The sequence below is a fragment of the Planococcus citri genome, chromosome 1 (assembly GCF_950023065.1).
Source record: "Planococcus citri chromosome 1, ihPlaCitr1.1, whole genome shotgun sequence".
Taxonomy (NCBI): Eukaryota; Metazoa; Arthropoda; class Insecta; order Hemiptera; family Pseudococcidae; genus Planococcus; species Planococcus citri.
The window spans coordinates 51,896,767-51,917,945 of NC_088677.1; the positions used below are offsets into that span (position 1 = coordinate 51,896,767).

The following is a 21,179-nucleotide window of genomic DNA, read 5'->3' on the forward strand; positions in this document are numbered from 1 at the left end:
CGACTTACGAGTTAGAAGTATTCGAAAACTGAATAATTAATAAAGATCATCGACACTGGCCATAAATTCGAGTAGTTCATTGAATGATTGAAAAATAGATAAAATTCTGATCAAAACGTAATACTTTCAGTCAATTTCGATAATTAATACAAATTTAAGAAAGCTTCTGTAGTAAAATTGAAACGATCGAATTTACAGGAAATGAACAAAAAAAACGCTACAACGAAAGCACGCGGCTATCATAGCGAGCCGCGATATACTTTTTCTTGAAAAGGACAAGGGCATGAAGCGCTAGGACTGTGTGCAGTTGGTTTTTCCATTCGTTTTCTATGTTCTAACAAAATTTTACAAAACCCCTTCCTTTCGCCCAAAAAATTGAAAATTATCATTTCGATCGATGAATTAGTTATCGTCTTGGTAGGTATTCCAACACAACAATTCAGGGGAAGAGGTAATCCCGCAGTACATATATGATAACGTCGAAGTGTAAATGCTCTTGTTTTCATATATGTACATGTACAATCATTCATCAGCAAAATTTGAAGTTATCATGTTCACTACGTAAAATTTTGACCTTAAGAATGCATATCAAATTACCTACGAGTCGTTATACTACACTATTTCAGTGTGTGTATATAGGTACAGATAGTCGGAAAGCATTAAAGCAAGTATTTCTCATTCAAAGTTGAAAATATGAACAAGCTGATTTTGTCATTTTGCATCCACGCCTTCATGTGTAATTTAATACTTATTCAAATTTTTGAACCTTTATGTTCACAGTTCACGGTTCTAAAAATTTTTTAAAAACATAATGAACGAAATAAAGCATTTATTCGCTGAGAGTGAGATGACGTCATTCATATGTCGATACTCGAAGAATTTTGAATTTTCATTTTTCATCTTGAAACACGTTTTGTCGGGTTATTTCCCGTTGGGAAATTTAATAAGCAATTGCTTAATTTATGATGAGTAAAAATTTGAATAATCGATATCATTGCGTTAAATTATGCCCACTGATAATTTTCAAAATAGTTCCATTCTAACGTTTTCCAGAACATCATTTATTGGAAAGAATGAAATACGATTTTAGACATTAAGAATTTAATCTCTTCGTTTATTGATTAATTTCTATCTGCATCACTTATTGTTATCCACTCGAGCGTTTTTTGTATCAATTACCAACTCTCTTACTTGCCACTACCAACAAAATTGCTTCTTATGTCTACTATACGTTACTAGGTTACAGGTAGAGGTACATACTTAATCAATTTTCCATTGTTAGATTCGCCGAAAAAATGACAAAATACCCCATAGCACTGAAAAAGTGAAAAAATCATATGGGAAATTTTGACCCATTCCCCCTCCCCCAAAAGTTTACGAAGTGTTTGCAGAATACCTCGTCAATGAAAAATTAAAAACCGCGAAGGTATTTAACCCCCCCCCTCCCTCCCTCCCTTCTCTTTGCAAATAAAAAATCGCGAATTGAAAAATCGTCTTGCTGAAAGTTCTGCGTTTTAATTTTAATATTTTGTTAGACACCTTGTCAAGTTGTCAACCGTCAATACCATAATTCAGCTTTCCTCCCAACTTTTTCTCATGAAATGCTAATTCTGCTGGACCCGAGCCCTGGAAATTTTAATCAATGCGGTACTTTTTATTGAGAAAATAAATTAGAGAATTTTTATTTCGATTTCAACTCAGCACATCATAATTCACATTATTCCTGATAACTTTTTTCACTTCACAAACATAATTTCACTATAATTTTAATTTTAAATCAATTTTAAAAACTAATCCAACACTTTGAAATCGTTCCTAATATCATTAGATCAACTAACATGGTATACATATTTAAATTAACCTACACATTGCAAACGTTTAGAAATGGTTAATCAATTCAATAATAGGTGACAAAAATATTGCACAATAATATTTGATTATTACTAAAGCATAAATAAGAACAAAAACGAATCTTGAAAAAATATTGGTGTGTTATTAAATAACTAACAATTCCTATTCAGGTACCCACGAGAGAAATAAAAACGACATTAATGAAGTATCAAAACTTAACGAAAAAAATGCAATGCATAAAATTCGAATTTAAAAAAATAAATAACCTAAAAAATTAAGTACAAAAAAACTTTAAATAAGTACTTGAAATTCAACACAATGAGAATTATTAACAATAATAAATAACTTAATGTTGAGATGGTAATGGTACTCAGAGTAAACCTGAAATACAGGCAACAATTAATAACATAATATTCTAATCGTCTTTCATTCATTAACGCATTGTTGCTTACTTAATGAAATTATTCAAGGAAGCAATTGTACGTAGTTGGCAGGAAACAGACCGTAACTACCATTTGGCGCCAGGCCTTGCCACCAACCGGGATCAATACGTTCGATGTGACTGATAATATCGCCAGGATCAAAAGAGATTTCAGTTTCGTCAGCTGAGAAAGTTGCGATAAGTTATACATATTTTTCAAACTGAATAAAAAAGAAGAAAAAGATTGAAAAATTACCTGCTTGATAATCGTATAATGCTTGAGCTTTTAAATCCGAATCCAATAATTCGTCATGATAAATTTCACCGTTCTGTTCAGCAACTTCTGCACATGAAACAATTTCTTTAATTAATTAGTAACTTAATAGGTAATCAGAAACACAAATAGCCACATCAACTGACCAATATCATTCTCCTCAGGATTAATTTTAGATATGACCTCAGTTTTGGACTCGACAGATTCCACGTTATTGGAAATTACATTATTCTGAAATTTCATGATAAATGTGTAATATTATTTGTAGCGAAAAAATTTATCAGTTCAATTTACATCACATACCTCGAGACTTTCTCCATTCTTATAATTACCATTCAATTTATTTTCTTGCGACCCATTTCGAATACTGTTGATTTCTATCAACAAAAATGGAATGGAATTGAAATTTTTGAAAAAATTAATATAAATGATAAAGAATACTAAAAAATAGTACCATTATATTGCGCGGAAGATTTTCTAGACGAGCTAAGCTGTCCTGCAGAAGTATTTTGTTCAAATACTGCTCTTACGTCGGAAGTTCTGCGTGAAATTAACTCTCTAGCTTCCTGCAAAATGATAAATTTTCAGTAAACATGAACATGAAAATACTGATAGGAAAAATGCACCTCTTGAAACTTACGTCTTTTAAACTTTTACTCGATTCCTGACGAGTATCTTTTGATTTTTCAATTTGTTCTATTTTACTAAAAATATTAGTGGAAGTTTCAATTATTTTTTTAGGACTGTGACTTTTTTCTATGACAATCTCCTCAGCTGCTTGTAGTTCTCTTTTTTTCGCGTCTTCCATCTATTAAACAAAATTTAGTATAATTCAAATGATGTAAGTTTTACGCGTTGATACCCATTAGAGCAAAGAATTAGCCGTACTTCTCTCTTGATACGTTCTTGTTCCAATTTTAAAACTTCTTCTTGCTTTTTTTTAATTTCCTCTAGCTGCCTTTTCTTTTCTTGTTCTTCTTCTTGAGCCCAAAATTTATCTCGTTCTTCCGAATTGATTTCTTTTCTAGGCTCAACTTTTTTATAAGCTGGATCCTATTTTAAAATGAAATTAAAATTACGGTCGAGAATCTTTTCACGTTATGCAGTGCTTTTATTAAAACGAACCATTTTTTGGAAACCATCTTTAGATAAATCGAGTCTTTCATCGAATGAGTACGCAGATGCTGTGAACTTGGATAGTTTTTCAGTAATCGAATCTGTATCTACGTCTTCTTCGGTACGAGCATTAACGGTGAGATGAGTACCTTTTAGAATATTCGAAACATCTCGAATGTGATTGGCACATACACCTTTTCTGAAAACCGGTGCTCCTTCGCCTTGCTGAGATAACAGTACAACGTTAGAAATTAGATTTCGTGGCTCCATACATAAAGACTTCACTAGAACTGAAACTTACCCAATTGACTAACACATATTTATTGAGACTTGTTTTCGGATCGATTACTTTACAGAAAGCGTACATAACTTTACCACTATTCAGTTCATCTTTCATTTCATCAATACCGTTATCTGCAATGACACAAAGAAATGGGGTTACATTTACTCTTCTATTTCACCGGGACAGTGGGTTCTGTATCGTGATGCATCATGTAATATACCGATCTAATTACTTACTTCCTTTTCCAACAACTGTCAGCACGTCGGTTAGGCCTTCATATCCAAAAACAGCCCTGAAATTCAATAATAGGGTACCGATTATGGCCTCAAATATGACATGATCGTTCTAAGAATAAATCTGTCGTACGTGTTAGCTTTAAACAAACACCGAAAAACGTAGAAACAAGAGAATTACTCACCAGTTGGTGCTGGTTTTATCATCAACCACATCTCTCCAGGCATTTGATATCGAAGTACGATTCGTGTTTAAATCAACAGACATATTCAACACTTGGACAGAATCACTGAAAGTTTCATAATACCACACAAAATTAGATTTCTAATAAGCTACTGATTAGGTAACGAAAGTTTGTTGCCGTTTTTGAAGAGTTTAGCAGTTTACGTAGGTGTACAAAATGAAATGACCCACTGGGCTAATGCCCCCGGCCTCAGATCGATATCATGTAAAACTTAATATTTTTCGAAGTCGAAATAGGAAAATCGATTCGAAATTGATCTTGGCCCCTTTCTTGACTAAATTGTCCATTTTGATTATTTTGAATAAATTTGTGAGCCTTCAAAAAACCTTTTTTGTCCTTTGGGTTAAAATTTAAAAAATTTGGCTGGCCGAAATTACTGAAAAAATTTAATGACAATTTTTCAAAATCGATAGTTCAAAAAAGGCAACACTGTTCGGTTCAATGAACTTTAGCTATTTTTCGTGTGTTTCTCTCTTTTTCTAAGCTTTGGGTGTGGTGGTGTGGTCAATACCACCTATAGTAAAAGGCCTGAGCGCTGAATCCTTATCAGCTCTGACGTCACCACAAGTAGATGACTCGATTGTGTTTACCATTTGAATTTTAACGTATGTTTAAATGGCGAATTCGTGAAATTGAGTAAAACTTTCGTTAAAAAAGTTAATTAAATTATGAAATTCAATTAATATTTGTCATAAAATGTGTTCTAGTAATGTGGTACTGATGTTTTCAATTACAGATGGTGTTGGTTTATTTGATTTGTGTACAAAAATGAATTTTTTGCGACTCGTTTGTGTTGTGTAATTTGAATGAATAGTGATGTAAACTGTAGATTAAAATGAAAATTAATGTGTACTAGTGTGTTGTACCGGAATGATGTTGTAATGAAATAAGTAGTTAGTGAACAATGCAATCGCATCAAGTTGGAGAAAAATCTACAATACATTTTAATTTTCAAATCTACTTCTTAGACCAGCCATGCTAAAGCTGCTATGATGGATAATGGATATTAAACTAGAAATCATCAGTATCTCAAACCAATTGAAGCAGCTTTAAATTCCAAAATACTTAGGATGGATTTCAACAGGCATAAATACAATGTTTGCAAAGAATTTCGAGAGAAATCTCCGTCATGTATGCAATGTTTGGTGATCGTTTCGTATACCTTAGTCTTTGAGTTGGAGATTATGTTCGCGTATATTCGGTAATATTTACAATAATTTGTATGTGTTGTACTTCTTTGCTATATTCCTCATTGTCAGCTGTCATCCTCCAGAGTTTTTCTTGATATTCTTTTAGAAATTAGATCATAAACGAGTGTAGTTCTCATCTTTAATGATAAAAACAGTGTTGATTATGAGCTTATATTTACTTATTTTTCCATTCAAATCATTCCCTCTTGATCTCAAATTGATTATTAAGTATCAGAATGTGATTCAAAACGCAAAATAAAATGTTCTCAGTATTTATTTCGTTCTAGTGCATTAATATTTCATTCATTTCTATAGTGTTATCGGAGTACATACTATCTATTAGTGATGACGTCACAAAACAGCGCTCAGGCCTTTTACTATAGGTGGTATTGGTGTGGTTTAGGTAACACTGTCCTTACATGAATGTTTTTCTTTTTATATCAGTAAAATTAAAAATTTTATCTTTTATCAACTCCTAAAACAAAAGGCTAAAATGTTATAATTTCGAGTAAATTTTCCAATAATAATTGTTCTGTAGCGCGATTTCAACTAATAAGTAGTATATAGTGTAAATATGATATCCTTTAAGTTACTATCGATTTTGACCACCTTGGGAGTGGCATATTCGCAAAAGGCCGCCGCTCCTGTGCTGATATGGGGTAACCATCACAGCATTGATAAAATGACATCGAATGTGGGCAAACTTAGCACCGATAGCATCGAAGATTGGATCATGCAACCAGCTACCGAAGATCAAGATACACACGTATTGGTTGGTATCCTCGAAAGCCTCGCCTTGCCGGACTTGTTCAAGAAGTATGGAGACGAAAGTGTGTTTTCAAATGTTCAAAGCTCGATGAGCGATAGTAAATATAAGAATTTCTTTGTTCAAATGAATGCATCACCGAATGGTATAGAACCGTTGCTTAACATGTCATCGCTTTCGGGTGTTCAGAATTTGGTGACGACGAGTGATTCTAAGAAAATACACATCATAAAAATCATTCCTAAAGGAGAAGAAATCACTGAAACTTTGAAAATGTCCGATAATATAATGCATAAAGCTTGTAAAGAGCATGCTACTTTGTATAAATCATATGTCTGTGTTATGACTGGTTCATCTGGCGGTGAAGAAGGAGAGCATGTTCGTATTGCTCGTAGTTTATTGCAGACTAAAGAACCAGCAGCTGAAGTTAAAGCAGAAACACCTATGAATATCTACTTCAGTCCAGGATTCGCATTAATATACACTAAAACAACACCCGTGTTTCAGATGTTGGTTGATAATCAACCGAAAGAGTATCATCTTACTCAAATTGGTGATGTAAGTAATATCGCATAATCAGCTGAAATACAAATAGTTCACAAATGCATATTAAATGATTTTCATATTTCAGATCACCAAATCAGATAAAACTTTATTCGTGTATTTTCAAGACAAGGCCAACTCATCTCCAAAAATCCGTTTAGCTTTTACTTTTATCAACGAAAGCACCACTTGGAGTCTGGAACAGATAGGATACGGTGATGGTGCGAAAAGCAACGTAATCTTGAAACCTTCCATAAAGATTTCTTCCTCTTTCGGGAACTCTTTCCATACACCTTCGAAAGTAGTTTTCCAGGATGATGATATGAAGTACACTTTGACGTTCAGCTCGTTACAGGTTAATTATTAATCTATTTTATGATATTTTTTTTTCGATTGAAAAACAATTACCTTACTTTTATGTTTCATTTCAGATTGAATTCACGAACAATCCGAACACTCTGCAAACAAAGAAGTTCAATTCAGCCGACGATACGGTTTACTTTTTCACTATTCCGATCCTTAGTGGACTTTTCGTTACCAGTTTATTAGTCACTATCGTCCTGTTGGGTTTATCTATGATTTTTGATATCAAAACTATGGATTTATTCGATGATCCGAAAGGAAAAACTGTTACCATTAATGCCTCCGAATAATTTTCCTAATTTTTAATTTCCTTTAAGGTATTTCTTTTTTGTTTTTGTTTTATCATGTCGAAAAGTCGAGTGTAAAAGCAGCGAGGTAAATAAATTTCCTAAATCGGTTTCACCGAAATTTATCATTAGTTTTTTTAATTGTAAGTACAATACGTAAAATATAATATACGATAATTAAGCCAATGATTAAACTAGTTCGTTTTAAACCGAAACCCTCATAACACATTCCTGTATCTGTTAGTTCTACGAATTTGGTATACATTAAAAAAAAATTGTCATCGTACCAAGTGTCTTTCATAGATGGTTGATGTTTTAATCAACACTACGCAGTTTCTTAAGTTTTATAAAGCACAAAATAATCGCAATCCATTTAGATGTTACATCCTACCGTGTAAGTTATTAGTGTGTAGAAGTACGAAAACCATCGGAATTTCTTCATCTGTGTACATAATACATACTAAGTTTGCACTGTCTTCGATTAGAAGTCATTAATTTAAAAAAACTTCGATTGTAATTTTTAATTCATATTGTATGTTTGTTGTAAATTTCATTTTACGGTTTGATTCGATTTTCTTTATGCTCCGAATTTTTTTTCTTTGTAGAATTTTGTTGTACCTATTTTAGTAAAAAAATTTTGTTATCGATATTGGACTAATTTGTAAATTTATCTACTGAAGTATCCGTTAACCGACTGAAATTAGTTGGACTCACAAGGGAACCTCTTGAGGTGTCCGCCTCCGATTTGAACGGGACCGCAATTTTTGGAAAGAGCATGTTCTAAATCCCCCAAATCCAAATTTTCAGCTGTCCAAGTTCGTTTTTCGATTTTTGGCGAATTTTTGAAAATCCAAAATTGACTATTTTGGTGATTTATGCTTTTTTTAAAAAAGTACGTACTTAAGCAGTAAAAATGTTCAAAATAAGTCCTAAAACTTATATTAACCCCCAAATCCAAATTTCGCCATTTCCAGCCATTCTGGAGCCTCCAAAGCTATTTTTCAATTTCTCCAGAATTTTCGATTTGCTCCAGAAGGCGTGAATATGAAGTTGGGCAGCTAAAAATTGAGTTGTGTGTTATACTCGACTTGTTTAACAAATTTATCCACATTTCAGCCGATTCTGGAGCAGACACCTCAATAGTAGTTTTTGAGCAGCTTTTTTTCAAAATAAAAATAATCAAAAATTTCCCGTTTGCGAGAAGATTTTTGAAATTTGCGCGAATCGCAGTATTTCGTCATGAACTAACCCCACGAGGGCGAATTTCGCCATTTCCAGCCGTTCTGGAGCCTCCAGTGCTATTTTTCAATTTCTCCAGAATTTTCAATTTGCTTCAGAAGGCGTGAATATGAAGTTGGGCAACTAAAAATCGAGTTGTGTGTTATACTCGACCTGTTTAACGAATTTATCCACATTTGAGCCGATTCTGGAGCAGACACCTCAAGAGTGGTTTTTTGACAAGCTTTTTTTCAAAATAAAAATATTCAAAATCAAAAATTTCTCGTTTGTGGGAACCATTTCTGGCCTTTCACCTCCCTTTTAATATTTGGATATTTCTTTATTATGAGAAAAGCTGGTGAAAAACCCACTCCTGAGGTGTCCCCTCCAGAATCAGCTCAAATGTGAATAAATTCGTTAAACAGTTCGAGTATAACACACAACTCGATTTTTAGCTGCCCAACTTCATATTCACGCCTTCTGGAGCAAATTGAAGATTCTGGAGAAATTGAAAAATCGCGCTGTAGCCTCCAGAATGGCTGGAAATGGTGAAATACGCCCTCGTGGTGTAAAATATGTACTGCGATTCGCGCAAATTTTAAAAATTTTCTCTCAAACGGGAAATTTTTGATTTTTGAAAATTTTTATTTTGAAAAAAAGCTGGTCAAAAAACCACTCTAGAGGTGTCCCCTTCCAGAATCAGCTCACATGTGGATAAATTCGTTAAACAGATCGAGCTTAACACACATCTCGATTTTAGCCGCCCAACTTCATATTCACGCCTTCTGGAGCAAATTCAAAATTCTGGAGAAATTTAAAAGTAGCGCTGGAGGCTCCAGATCAGTGGGAAATGGCGGAATTCATTCTTGGGAGGTTAGTTGTTGACGAAATACAGTGATTCGCGCAAATTTCAAAAATCTCCTCGCAAACTGGAAACTTTTGATTTTTTTGGATTTTTTATTTGAAAAAAACTGGTCAAAAAATCACTCTTGAGTGTCCCTTCCAAAACCGACTCAAATGTGGATAAACTTGTTAAACAGATCGAGTATAACACACAACTCGATTTTTAGCTGCCCAACTTCATATTCACGCCTTCTGGAGCAAATTGAAAATTCTGGAGAAATTGAAAAATAACTTTGGAGGCTCCAGAATGGCTGGAAATAGCGAAATTTGGATTTGGGGGTTAATATCAGTTTTAGGACTGATTTTGAACATTTTTACTGATCAAGTACGTACTTTTTTTAAAAAATCATAAATCACCAAAATAGTCAATTTTGGATTTTCAAAAATTCGCCAAAATTTAGGGGTTTTAGAACATGTTCTTTCCAAAAATCGGGGTCCCGTTCAAATCGGAGGCGGACACCTCAAGAAGTTCCCTTGTCAGATTATCCATATTCCAACAAAACCTGAAAGATTGATTATTACTCCAAAATTAACGCTACAGAGACATCGTGATTGATCGTTATCAATGTTACCACCGCGGCGCTTGCGCGATAAAAAAAAACAACAGCGAAGCAAATGTACCCATTGACGTTATACCTCTAGGTAAGGTACATATAACGTCAATGAATGTACCTAACCACGAGCTTTTCCAAAAAAACAAGAGGAAGTGGAAAAAATTATTAAGTTGAATAAGTCGATTTGATGGCAGAGTTATAGTTCAAAAAGTTGTAAAGTTGAGCAATCTTTTTCTTGGATTTTTGTTTTTTGAAAAAATATCAATGGCAAATATTTGTGCATTCAGTTCTAAAACATGTAGGTCTATTCTGTTTGTGGAAAGTTAGAATTTGAAGAGACTTTTTTCTGAAAAAACAGGAGAGTAATATCAAATGAGTGGATATGAATAATTGAATTAGTCTAGAGGCGTTTAAAACAGAACTACTTTAATTGGAATAAAAACTGTAAAGGTGATATAAATACATTTTTTTTTTGAGAGAGAATTTGTTTCAATTTTTGTTAAAGAGTCTAGAAGGTATGGGAAGCGTTGTAAAGTTGATTAGTTTTCTTTTCTTTAATTAATTTTTGTCCTTTGAAAAATGAAAAACATTGAATAAATATTTTTTTCCCCTGGAAACTGAACAGTCGGCAGAAATCCTATTCAAGAGAGAGGGGCGAGAGAAAGGGGAAGAGAGGTAATGGGGGGTTTTGAATGAACACATAAAAGAATCTAAATGGACGAGAAGAAAGAAGAAGTAAAGTGTTTTTTTCCTTTCATTTTTTTAATTTTATGCTCAATGCTCATGCTCTTGCTCATTAGTCATTGGAGGAGATTTTCCGTGCATGGAGGGAAGTCTTTTCTAAAATAACGGGGAAAGGTAGAAAATATTATAAATTTGACTAGTTTTTTTTTTTGAATATTTATCCTATAAGAAATTTTAGATCGAGGAAAACTTTGGACCACGAAGACTGAACAGAAATCTTGAAGGTGCCTGGGGGGAGGGGGGTAGTAGAAGTGAAAGATGTTGAAGATGATAGCTTTTCTTTCAAGTGCCTACTTTTTTTTAAAAAATGTTCAAGTTTTTCAAATCATGAAATATTAATGAACCAACATGGTGATCAGCGAGCATGGACAATAGATGTATGTACCTAGGTAAAAATATTCAATTTTTTTTTTAAATCATGTAGAAAATAGTTGAGTGTAAGAGATTATTATACATAGGTAATTTAAAGGGGGAAAAATACGAAAGTTGAAAATGACAAAAGAAGATAATTATTATAAAACGAAAAATTTGTATCTTTCAAACCATTCTCACAATTCAATTCTACATAAGTAGATAGGTAACTAAGTAACATCTGATTCAAGATCAAATCAGATTATAAACTTTGATTAATGTGTTGAGTCCGGTTCTGATTTCCATGCCTTTCTCATTTCAGTAACACGATATCAATAGAATGAACAATCATTGAAACAGAATAATGTATTCAAAAATCATAAATAAATAATAGAAAGATTCATATCTTTCGATTTAATAAAATCACACCAAACCAATACTTTTCAATTTATCATTTCAAACCATAAAATAAATATAACACTACGCTTACATCCTTATTGATGAGCATCAATACTACAATAATCTAAAGGTTTAAACGTTACGACTAGTTTAATTAATGGAAATTGAAACATCGTAAATTATTGTAAAGAAAACACATTAATAAGAAATCGTGAAGCCCATCTCGTCGAGATAATAATTGAACATTTGGTTGAAAAAAACAAAAAAATTCACGTATAAAATTCAAATACATACAAACGTTATAAACCAAAGTCTTGAAATTTGATATCAAAATACCAATATGATAATCTCCAAAATGGAATAAATTCAAGATTATACTGCATCGTTGCAGTTTCAGTAATACTATACAGTCGAATGCTTAAATGCAGCTTATCATTAATCTTAAACAGTAAAGCATGGTAACTGCGTGTATTTTGAAATCAGTCGCAAGTGTAAGAATAAAAAATTTCAACTATCAACTAAGTAAACTTATTTTTCACTTTTCGACAGCAAATTCTTTCATAATATTCAAAATATCACTATGAAGTAAGCCGCAAAATTTCATTTAAGTTTTGAAAAACTTGGAATGTATACTTGAAATAGAATAAACTAGGAAGTTACAAAATCACGACGAGCCCTAGAAGTCGTCATTCACCAAACATAACAATTAAAATAGAATCAAAAATATAAACCCAACACGTCCTGAATTTTAAAAAAAGATATGTCGAGCGAATTGAAACTTGGAAAGTAATCTTAAATTACCACATATAGAATAACACGCTAAAAAGTAATATAAAATAATTCCATATAAATCATCAACAAAATAATTTGTAAAATAATCGATTTAGATACCAAATACCACTTTGTGTTTAGTCGATATCAACAATATTTTTTCATAACAATAAAACGATTCTAATACAACAGGAATGAACGTTTCATATACAGGAATGAAAATGGAATGTATATATCAGATTGGAATTTTTTCAAGGCCAAACTTTATTAAAAAGTTCCATAAATGAATCGTAAATCATAAACGTGATGGCAACATCTAAACAGACACGTCCTAATCGTGGAACAGTTCCTTTGTAAAATCTGAAACATAATAATGTAATCATGAGTACCTAACTAACATTAAAAAACCGATAGGCAAATGTAATTTTCTAAAAAGAAATTCATTCCCAATTACGTATCTATGAAATTTTTTCGACTAAATTTCATTTCTACTTCGAGGTAAATTTTTTTTACTTCACTTTTATCTTGATTAAGGATTTTTTTTCAAACTCTCAAAAATGTACTGGCTATAGGTAAATATTTTTAGTGGAAAAAATGAATTTTGATTCAAAGAAAATCATTCGAATGAAAAAACTGATACGTTTTGGATACTGAATTGTGACACTTACGCAGTAGGGCCTTCGTGTTTCCATATTTTAACGGCACAATCGACCGTATTTTTGTACTTGGCAGCTTCCAAACCCTGCATCCTTGTTTTTACGACATCCAATGGCGTATTACCAAATACCGAAACTGCTCCTGCTATAGCACCAAAAGCACCAACCAATGGTTTAGGAACAGGGGCATTAGGATCACCTTTCCTGTACCAATCTTTAAGCGTTTCCATAACGTAAAATCTCATGGCTTGATTAGTACCCTGTTTCATGATAGTAGGTGACAGGCCCTGATAAACGCCCCTAAAACCTAAAAAAAAAAAAAAAAAAAAAAATGAAGAACAGGAGAGGGTATTGTATTGAGACTAATATTTTATTTTTATTTTCTTGATGAAATTTACCTTGTTCTTTAATAATACACGATACACCGTGGAAAAATCCTTTGAATTTAGGATTACCGGAACGCTGATCATTAATGAATTTAACTTTAACTGTTTCCATAGGAGTGACTGCAAATATAGCTTCGCAAACACCGGCTCCTAAACCGCATAATACTCTCATTTGTGGGCTCAAGTTACCTTTCTCATCTACGGCTTGTTTTTTGAACATTTCAAAGGCCCCGAATCTAGGAGAAAATTATGAAATTGATAGAAACAGAGAATTCTGTTGAAAATTGAGTATACTGTGCTAATTGCTAATTACCTTACGGCTGATTTTGGTATAGATCCGTATAGCAGTACGCTTAATCCCCTATACAATCCGAAAAATCCATGTCCTTTTACAGTCTTTTTCACACAGTCGCCAATACCATTATATTGTTTAGTTCCAGTGCCGGATTTTTCATCCAGTTGTAACTGCGTTTTCACGTACTCAGTTGGATACGTAATACAAATTTCGATACCGCCGGTGATTCCACCTAAAAACAAATTCTTTACGGTTAAACTGGTTCGACGAGTTGTTTCCTGCATTGTTATTATTACTTACGCTATTTAAATTCGAGTAAAACGATAAATAGGTATGCTGTCGGTGCCTATATCTACCAACTTTTAAATAAACATGGGTTTTTTCCATTTCTTCCCAAAATTCGGAATTTCGGACACGCTAACTTTTTTGAATTTTCAACTTTCAAAATAAGATACCTAATATGTATTTGCATGAAAATTGAAAGTATTGAAGGGGAAAAAATGAATTGTTGAGCATAACCTTCACCAATTAAAATGTTGATAACCTTCATAAAGGATACTGTTCCGCCGAACTATACATTCATTAACCTTAAGACACATTCGTATCTATGTAGAAATGAGCACTCAAGATCGCTGATAAGACAACGCTAGTTAAAATATTATCATCGATATGAACGGAACGGAACGAAATTAACGAAATGTACATTAATTTAATCGCTTTGTAAACACTTTCACACTTCGTTTAAACGCCGAATGCCGATTTTTCAATTTTGATGTAGCTTCGAAACCGCACGCAAAAATTTTGTTGTACAAAAGTTGAAATTCTCCATCAGAAACACGCCGTCACACTGGAATACAATTCCTGAAGAATAACAGTAGATGATGAAATATGAAACACAATTTCCTACTTCCCGAAAAAAAAAAACTCAAATTTTATTCGTGGGCTAAGGTACCTTCATGGCTCCAAAGAAATTGAATTCTTGATATCGGATTACCCGCAGTTAGATTTCATGTAAGTCAAAGAAAAATTACGTATTAGGTACCTGCGATTATTCCTTTAACTCCTGTATTTCCACTCGCCGGAGCTGCGGCTCCATTATTTTCCAGCCAAGGTCTATGGAATGGATTTTTATAAATTGACCGTCGACTTTCCATTATATTTTATGACACGTTAAAAAAATAAAATTACAATTTAATTGGCAGGTGAGAACAGATTTGACGAAGTGCTAAAAATTAATAAATTAAACCGAAAACTAAATCAATGTTAAAACTATCACCAGGGTGATTGAATAATCAATAATTCGGAATTATCATTTTCTCGTAATCAAGTTTACCACAAGATCACTCGTGACTCGTGAGATCTTGAAAAATGTGCAAGTTTGTACACTACACAGTGTGAAAATTAGCGATTATTCGAAAAAATTATGGTTGCGATGCTAGCACTCCATGAAGTTTGGTGGAAATAATTTGAACTTTGAAAAAGAAGAAACTCAACTCAGAAAATTTTTTTTTGAAAACGTCGACCGTATATAATGGACGAATAATTCAACGGTGAAAAAATGACAAAATGTGACGGCTAGATTTTGGATGCAGAATCCTGGAAACGTTCTGCTCATGCGCCAAACATGACGCTTACGGTGCTGGTGGAGAGAGAGACGGTTTACTGGTTGAACATGGGCTGAACCAGGGAACCGTCTCTCTCTCCACCAGCACCGCAAGCATCATGTTTGGCGCATGTGCAGAACGTTTCCAGGATTCTGCATCCAAAATGTGGCCGTCATTTCCTGCGATTTGAATTATTCGTCCATTATATACGGTCGACGTTTGAAAATCATTATTTCGAGAATATAATTATAATACATTTTAATAAATTATTTTATCCTACTCATCGACCTTATAAAAAGTCGATGATCCTACTAGTAGAATAAAACACTACTTTATTCACTCTCGCTAGTCGCTCGAGTGATCAAATGCGCGTTTTCTTCCCACGTTTGGATAAAATACCAATGGCGTGTGAAATATGTATGAAAAACTTGTACCCAGGGATGTCTAGCTAGCCAATAGCCATTAGCCATTAGCCGTTAGCTTATTGAATTTTTGACGTTTAGCCATTAGCCATTAGCCAGCCAATCAAGAAAAAATTTAGCCATTAGCCAGCTTTAGCTTTAGCCAATTGATTTTGGCTAAAAATGATTGGCTAAAATTGAAAATAATTAGGTGAGGAAATGGGTTTCCTGTGGGTAAAAAAAATTAAAATTTTAAAATTCGTAATAAAATCAAAAGCAAAAGACCAAAAAAGTAGTTTGACATTGGCGGTTCCGGTTTTTTTTTCTGAATTTTTTTCAATGATCGTTGTGTTCCAGAAAATTAGTGAAAAATCAGTTTATGAATATAATCAAATAATGAGTGAATGCGAATAATTGTGATTCACGTTTGTGAAATAATAATCATTTCCTAAAACTATAAATAATATCTATAATGGGAATGTGCTCATTTAGAGGAGTATTTAGAGGGGTCACTCGATTTTTAAAAAATCATAAAATTAGCCAGCTAATAGCCAGCCAATAGCCAGCCAATGAAGAGACATTAGCCAATAGCCGTTAGCTTAGCCAAAGCACTAAATTTTTTTAGCTTTAGCCGTTAGCTTTAGCCAATCCCATTGGCTAGACATCCCTGCTTGTACCTAAGGATAGACAATGAACTATGAAGAATGGCTTGAGCCAAATTTTTAAGGAATTTTTGATTGCACAAAAAAGTGTTTGCTATTGAAGCAAGATGAGTAACAAATATCTTCAATTTTTATTTCACCGTTCACGAGAACATGGAACAAGACAAGAAATCTACAAAAAGTTGCTCAAGTAACAAGGAAACATGTACAATTCGTCGACTCCGATCGAGCTGAAATTTGGCTCACTGAAGGAGCATGTCACCCACACCTCAGAACTAAATTTTCACTTGCCGAAATCGATTGCAAACACTTTCTGAAGCAATTTGAAATTGCTGGAGAAGTCAATTTTTGCTGGAGGCCTCAAAAATGGTGCCAACCTGCCAATCGATTCGGGTGGTCGATTCTAGAGCGTAGGCGAAATTTCGAGCAATTTGTTGCAAGAATAGACAATTTTGCAATTTTTTGAAAATGTGAGGTTTTTATAGTTTACTCAACTTATGAAAAAGCACACTTTTCAACTTGTCACCTCGGATTTTCAATTCACCGGCCCTAATGGATTTGAAATACTAAACTCATGATAGGATTAAGTTTTTTAGCTACTGAAGTTGGTTACAACTTACAACGCCTTCTAGAGCGATAGACAACCCAACTTTTGCTGGAGGCTTCAGAATGACTGGAAAATGGTCCCAATCGATTCGATGCGGCAATTGGGTCGATCTTAGTATATAAATCAAGTTTCAGATTTTCATCACTACCTATATTGGCTCCTTTCATAAAAAATTAGTATACCAACGGGTTTTTTTATTTTTAAAAATTCGCTAAAAATCGAAAAACCAACTGAAAAATTGCCTATTAATTTTATCGGTAAATAAATTGGAAAAAGGGTCTCGTATATAGGCGATACTTTGGAATAACCGAGTAAACAAAACCAAAACCGGGTCAGGTTTCGCAATTAATAATTCGAATGAATGGGTGACATAAATTTTTTTTAAATTTAGCACCAAAATACTTTTTCAACGACTATCCTTTGTTATAATTTTTCACTTAATACGATACCATGATACCATCAACAACATTATCAAAACCCACCACATCGTAATAATTTATCTACACATATGAAACGATATAGTTTTTAATTAATTATGTATGCATCGATATAAACAACATAATAAAACATGGAGTATTAGGTACGAACTACGAACATCATGAATGGGTACTGGAAATTCTCAATTTAATTGAAAAAAAAAGAAACACGTGTAAAAAAACATCAACAATTCCACAAAACCTTGACTTGTTACGAGTTTTGCAGTATTTTTTCTGCGATAAAAGAACACGAAGATAATCGCTATTGCGTTGAGACCTTATAGATACATAAAAATTGCACTAGTTTTTCTATATATCACAGTAATTCAATTTAATACGAATTTTCGTACAAAATCTTACGGATAAATAATATACCTACTAAAATTATAATATAAAATAAAACCCTTTTTAAAAATCATGGTAGGAAAATTATAAAAACAATATCGTCGGCACAAAAATAAGGCGTTTTAAGAATTAAACCCTTTTCGACCTAATATAACGATAAAAAATGGAATAATTATCGTCGAAAGAAGAACTCAATTCAACGCCGATAACGCGAGCACCTAAATAGGCAGCTCCTATGGCGGGAGATTTTTTCATAAACATTAAACTGATTTTATCAACGACAGCGAATTCTGTTTTGTTTTCCAACTGTTCTTCGAATCCTTTCTTCAATAAATCCCAACTTTTCCATACAGATCCTACGCAGACAATGCGGAGTCCGTCTGAACAAGTTTTTAAACACTAGAAAAATACATAAGGTACCTATAAATGAAAATGTCTAATTACTCGATTACCACGAATTAAATAGGTACTTTGGAATACACACCTCATCAGCTTGGTTATAAACTGCTTGTATGTATTTAGCAAGATAAGTACCGCTGAGCTCCATCAAGTAAATACTTAAAGGATCACCTTCACGAGCCATTTTGCTAATTTCAATGCAAAAACTAGCGATTCTCATTTTATCGAAGTTTTCATAAAATAAAGGCACTAAATCAGCCCTGTACAAACAATACACCTAATCATAGAATAGAAAACCCAACGAAGACTGTTCTTTATCGAACGTATACATAAAAAAGATACCAACATGCTACAAATATTGAAAAAATTCTGAATTGCTTTCCAAGATTTCTCGATTGAATATCCATGAGGTGGTTTACTCAATCTGAATTGTTCATCTAAACATATCTTGATACATTCATGAGCCAACCAGTATGCTGGAACGAATAGAAAATCAAACACATCTCATAAATCATTTCACTTATAGAAAGTATGAGTATGACTAAACAATTTATGATGCAATTGTTATTCGTACCACTCCCTTCATCCGCCAGTCGTTCGCCGTAACCACCACATTGTATTTCACTCGAATCGGGATTTATAAGTAAACAATTAGAACCGGTGCCTGATATGAGAACAATTCCACCTGCGCACATAACATTTTAATGAACGATAAATGAAAGGGATAGGCGGAACTTAAAAAACAAGTCAATATTCGTATTCAGCGCTTGCAAAAACCTAATAGGTATGCCATGTGTCGCGTGATCGACGTGATTTTTGTCAGTTTCATGGAAATTGGAGGCGAGATGCAGAGGTAGGACGTCGGAGGAGTAGAATCACAAAAATAAGTCTATATTCGTATTCAGCGATATCGAAAACCCGTGAATAGATATATCATACGATTTTTTTTTTACATGTTTTTACACTTTTACCAAAATTTTAAGGCTTCGTACCTCCCCCCCCCCCTCCTCTTAAAGTTTTTACGAATTCTATCGCGAAAAGTTCATAGTTGTACCCATGTATCATAAAAGTGTAGGCTTTTTGAAACTGTCAAATTATAGCTCCAAAATTGGACAAACGTGAGCTTTCAAAATAGCTCAACCATGAACTTTTGGAATTTTTGGCAAATTTTCTTGAAAGTATTCTCTGCAATTAACTGATTTTCATCCAATTGCAGCAATCTCCAAAAATTAGATTTCAAAGTTTGGTATTATGACATGAAATTTCAACGATTGAAAAAAAAACTCTGCCTCACCGCCTGTGGCCCCAAAGAGAATTGGGGAAACAATGATGACATATTCTCTAACTTTCCAAATGTAGAGAATCTACAAAAAAATGTTGAGCAAAATCGAAGAATCTCGAGTCAAAACGTGACTGGTTTGACATGAAATGGAGTGACCCTACTTAGAAGAAACAGTTTTCAAAGAACAGATAACTTATCTATAGGTATAAAATAGTACATATATGAGGAAACATCAGTAATTAATTTATTCAATTAGGTAGCTTATCAAAGCTTACTGAACGATAAGAATATGTTATTCAAAACCAGACGGCGATCAGACGAAGAGAGCTTCTTATCGGAACATGGTTCTATAGACAACACTTTGGCAAAAAGTAATTTTAAATAAGTAGGTACTCATTTACGTCACGCGCGGAGAACTATAAAGGCTTTTTCTATTAAATTGTTTTCTACGTTTCTACATTAATAGAGAGGTCAATAAAGTTGATATTTTTGCCGATTGCGATTATTAATTTTAACACCAAGTTGTCATTTGCGATTCGAGTAATTCATGAAAAAAAGTTTGCTAAATTCATTAACGCCATTTGATACTTTGACTTGTAAATACATAGAGGAAAAAAAACAGGTTCCAAGTTCCATTGCGTAATTACAATGATGATCAAGATTCAAGACGAGCTCATAAAATGACGTTTTAAAAATACTCACCTTGTTCTTCGTTATTCAACATAGCCAAAGGAGGTTTTGTATCGCTACCGATGTAATAGTTCTCACTTAGTAGGGGATATTTTTCTCTCAAACCAGATTCCAATTTTTCTATTATTTCTTTGGTTTCCAATCCGCTTAAGCCGAGACCCTGTACCGAGCTGAATATTACAAGAAGAATCAATCCGCAGGAAATCGATATGATCAAATCACTCACCAGTGAACGTAAAGGTTGATTAATTGGTATTTTCGCCTTCTCCTTGGCTTCGTTGACCAACGAGTTCAACATTTTGCAAGTTTCATCGAAACCAATATTCTACAAGGAAGACATTCGATAATTTCATGGTGATAATTAAGTCTCTTCTTGGTGCGATTATTTACCCATAGATTTGAACTACCTCCGATGCATTCAACTAACGATTCTCCTCTTTCGTTCACCAAATGACAAATTGTTTTCGTGCTACCACTGAAAAAATTCGTTTGAAAAATGACATAATTTTATGAATATAAAATTGATAATGAGAGTGGATTAATTTATGTTCAGAGAGCCGACGGTTCTTCAGTCCTTACCCTTCAATTCCACCGTAGGCATGCTTCAAATTAGCCATAGCTATGTCATAAAATTAGCAAAATAATAATTTATTAAAACAATAACACTTCGCGAGAATTCATTCACATTCGCACCTATCCAGACAAGTTTCACTGATAACCAACGTGACCACTTTTACTGCTGATTACTAGCGAAACAAACTGCGCCGCGGCACATACCTTCGTTCAAATTTCCCCTCCTTCCACCACCTAAAGCTCTTTAATACAAGTATGGAAATAGATTATACTCTTAAGAAAGTCATAGGA

At 33.5% G+C, this 21,179-nt stretch overlaps 4 protein-coding genes across 6 annotated transcripts; 1 reads left to right on the top strand and 3 right to left on the bottom strand.

The window, feature by feature from the left end:
* Nucleotides 1-1,651: 1,651 nt before the first annotated feature.
* On the bottom strand, nucleotides 1,652-4,680 carry Abp1 (Actin binding protein 1). The gene is made up of 12 exons (XM_065345972.1): nucleotides 4,364-4,680; nucleotides 4,182-4,237; nucleotides 3,964-4,076; nucleotides 3,672-3,887; nucleotides 3,435-3,599; nucleotides 3,187-3,354; nucleotides 3,001-3,112; nucleotides 2,850-2,923; nucleotides 2,693-2,777; nucleotides 2,529-2,615; nucleotides 2,304-2,456; nucleotides 1,652-2,232 (listed from the first exon to the last, which is right to left on the bottom strand). Exons 1-11 carry the CDS (start codon nucleotides 4,444-4,446, stop codon nucleotides 2,317-2,319), a joined length of 1,299 nt encoding a protein of 432 aa, XP_065202044.1. The 5' UTR covers nucleotides 4,447-4,680; the 3' UTR covers nucleotides 1,652-2,232; nucleotides 2,304-2,316.
* A 278-nt stretch (nucleotides 4,681-4,958) lies between these two features.
* Nucleotides 4,959-8,219, top strand: LOC135832612 (uncharacterized). Its single transcript, XM_065345973.1, has 3 exons — nucleotides 4,959-6,937; nucleotides 7,011-7,277; nucleotides 7,354-8,219. Exons 1-3 carry the CDS (start codon nucleotides 6,188-6,190, stop codon nucleotides 7,573-7,575), a joined length of 1,239 nt encoding a protein of 412 aa, XP_065202045.1. The 5' UTR covers nucleotides 4,959-6,187; the 3' UTR covers nucleotides 7,576-8,219.
* A 3,474-nt stretch (nucleotides 8,220-11,693) lies between these two features.
* Nucleotides 11,694-15,225, bottom strand: sea (scheggia). The gene is made up of 5 exons (XM_065345978.1): nucleotides 14,892-15,225; nucleotides 13,868-14,081; nucleotides 13,567-13,790; nucleotides 13,181-13,475; nucleotides 11,694-12,872 (listed from the first exon to the last, which is right to left on the bottom strand). Exons 1-5 carry the CDS (start codon nucleotides 15,001-15,003, stop codon nucleotides 12,764-12,766), a joined length of 954 nt encoding a protein of 317 aa, XP_065202050.1. The 5' UTR covers nucleotides 15,004-15,225; the 3' UTR covers nucleotides 11,694-12,763.
* A 2,407-nt stretch (nucleotides 15,226-17,632) lies between these two features.
* Nucleotides 17,633-21,099, bottom strand: LOC135832614 (N-acetyl-D-glucosamine kinase-like). Of its 3 annotated transcripts, none has more exons than XM_065345975.1 (8): nucleotides 20,895-21,096; nucleotides 20,706-20,790; nucleotides 20,542-20,640; nucleotides 20,328-20,475; nucleotides 18,918-19,028; nucleotides 18,690-18,819; nucleotides 18,429-18,603; nucleotides 17,633-18,343 (listed from the first exon to the last, which is right to left on the bottom strand). In XM_065345975.1, exons 1-8 carry the CDS (start codon nucleotides 20,930-20,932, stop codon nucleotides 18,074-18,076), a joined length of 1,056 nt encoding a protein of 351 aa, XP_065202047.1. In that variant the 5' UTR covers nucleotides 20,933-21,096; the 3' UTR covers nucleotides 17,633-18,073. The 3 variants fall into 3 exon arrangements, with proteins under 3 accessions (XP_065202047.1, XP_065202048.1, XP_065202049.1); XM_065345976.1 differs by having other exon boundaries at nucleotides 20,723-20,790; nucleotides 20,895-21,094; XM_065345977.1 differs by having other exon boundaries at nucleotides 18,226-18,364; nucleotides 20,895-21,099.
* Nucleotides 21,100-21,179: the final 80 nt, after the last annotated feature.

Bases quoted from the DNA above. Each gene is read 5' to 3' on its own strand.
- Abp1 (XM_065345972.1), bottom strand. From the start codon at position 4,446: ATGTCTGTTGATTTAAACACGAATCGTACTTCGATATCAAATGCCTGG. The intron at 4,238-4,363 runs GTGAGTAATTCT...ATTGAATTTCAG, and splicing joins GATAAAACCAGCACCAACTG to GGCTGTTTTTGGATATGAAG. The intron at 3,355-3,434 runs GTACGGCTAATT...TTTGTTTAATAG, and splicing joins AAGAACGTATCAAGAGAGAA to ATGGAAGACGCGAAAAAAAG.
- LOC135832612 (XM_065345973.1), top strand. From the start codon at position 6,188: ATGATATCCTTTAAGTTACTATCGATTTTGACCACCTTGGGAGTGGCA. The intron at 6,938-7,010 runs GTAAGTAATATC...TTCATATTTCAG, and splicing joins ATCTTACTCAAATTGGTGAT to ATCACCAAATCAGATAAAAC. The intron at 7,278-7,353 runs GTTAATTATTAA...GTTTCATTTCAG, and splicing joins TGACGTTCAGCTCGTTACAG to ATTGAATTCACGAACAATCC.
- sea (XM_065345978.1), bottom strand. From the start codon at position 15,003: ATGGAAAGTCGACGGTCAATTTATAAAAATCCATTCCATAGACCTTGG. The intron at 14,082-14,891 runs GTACCTAATACG...ATTTGTTTTTAG, and splicing joins AGTTAAAGGAATAATCGCAG to GTGGAATCACCGGCGGTATC. The intron at 13,791-13,867 runs GTAATTAGCAAT...ATTTTCTCCTAG, and splicing joins ATACCAAAATCAGCCGTAAG to ATTCGGGGCCTTTGAAATGT.
- LOC135832614 (XM_065345975.1), bottom strand. From the start codon at position 20,932: ATGGCTAATTTGAAGCATGCCTACGGTGGAATTGAAGG. The intron at 18,604-18,689 runs GTTGGTATCTTT...TTGTTTGTACAG, and splicing joins TTTTTCAATATTTGTAGCAT to GGCTGATTTAGTGCCTTTAT. The intron at 18,344-18,428 runs GTGTGTATTCCA...GTATTTTTCTAG, and splicing joins TTTATAACCAAGCTGATGAG to TGTTTAAAAACTTGTTCAGA.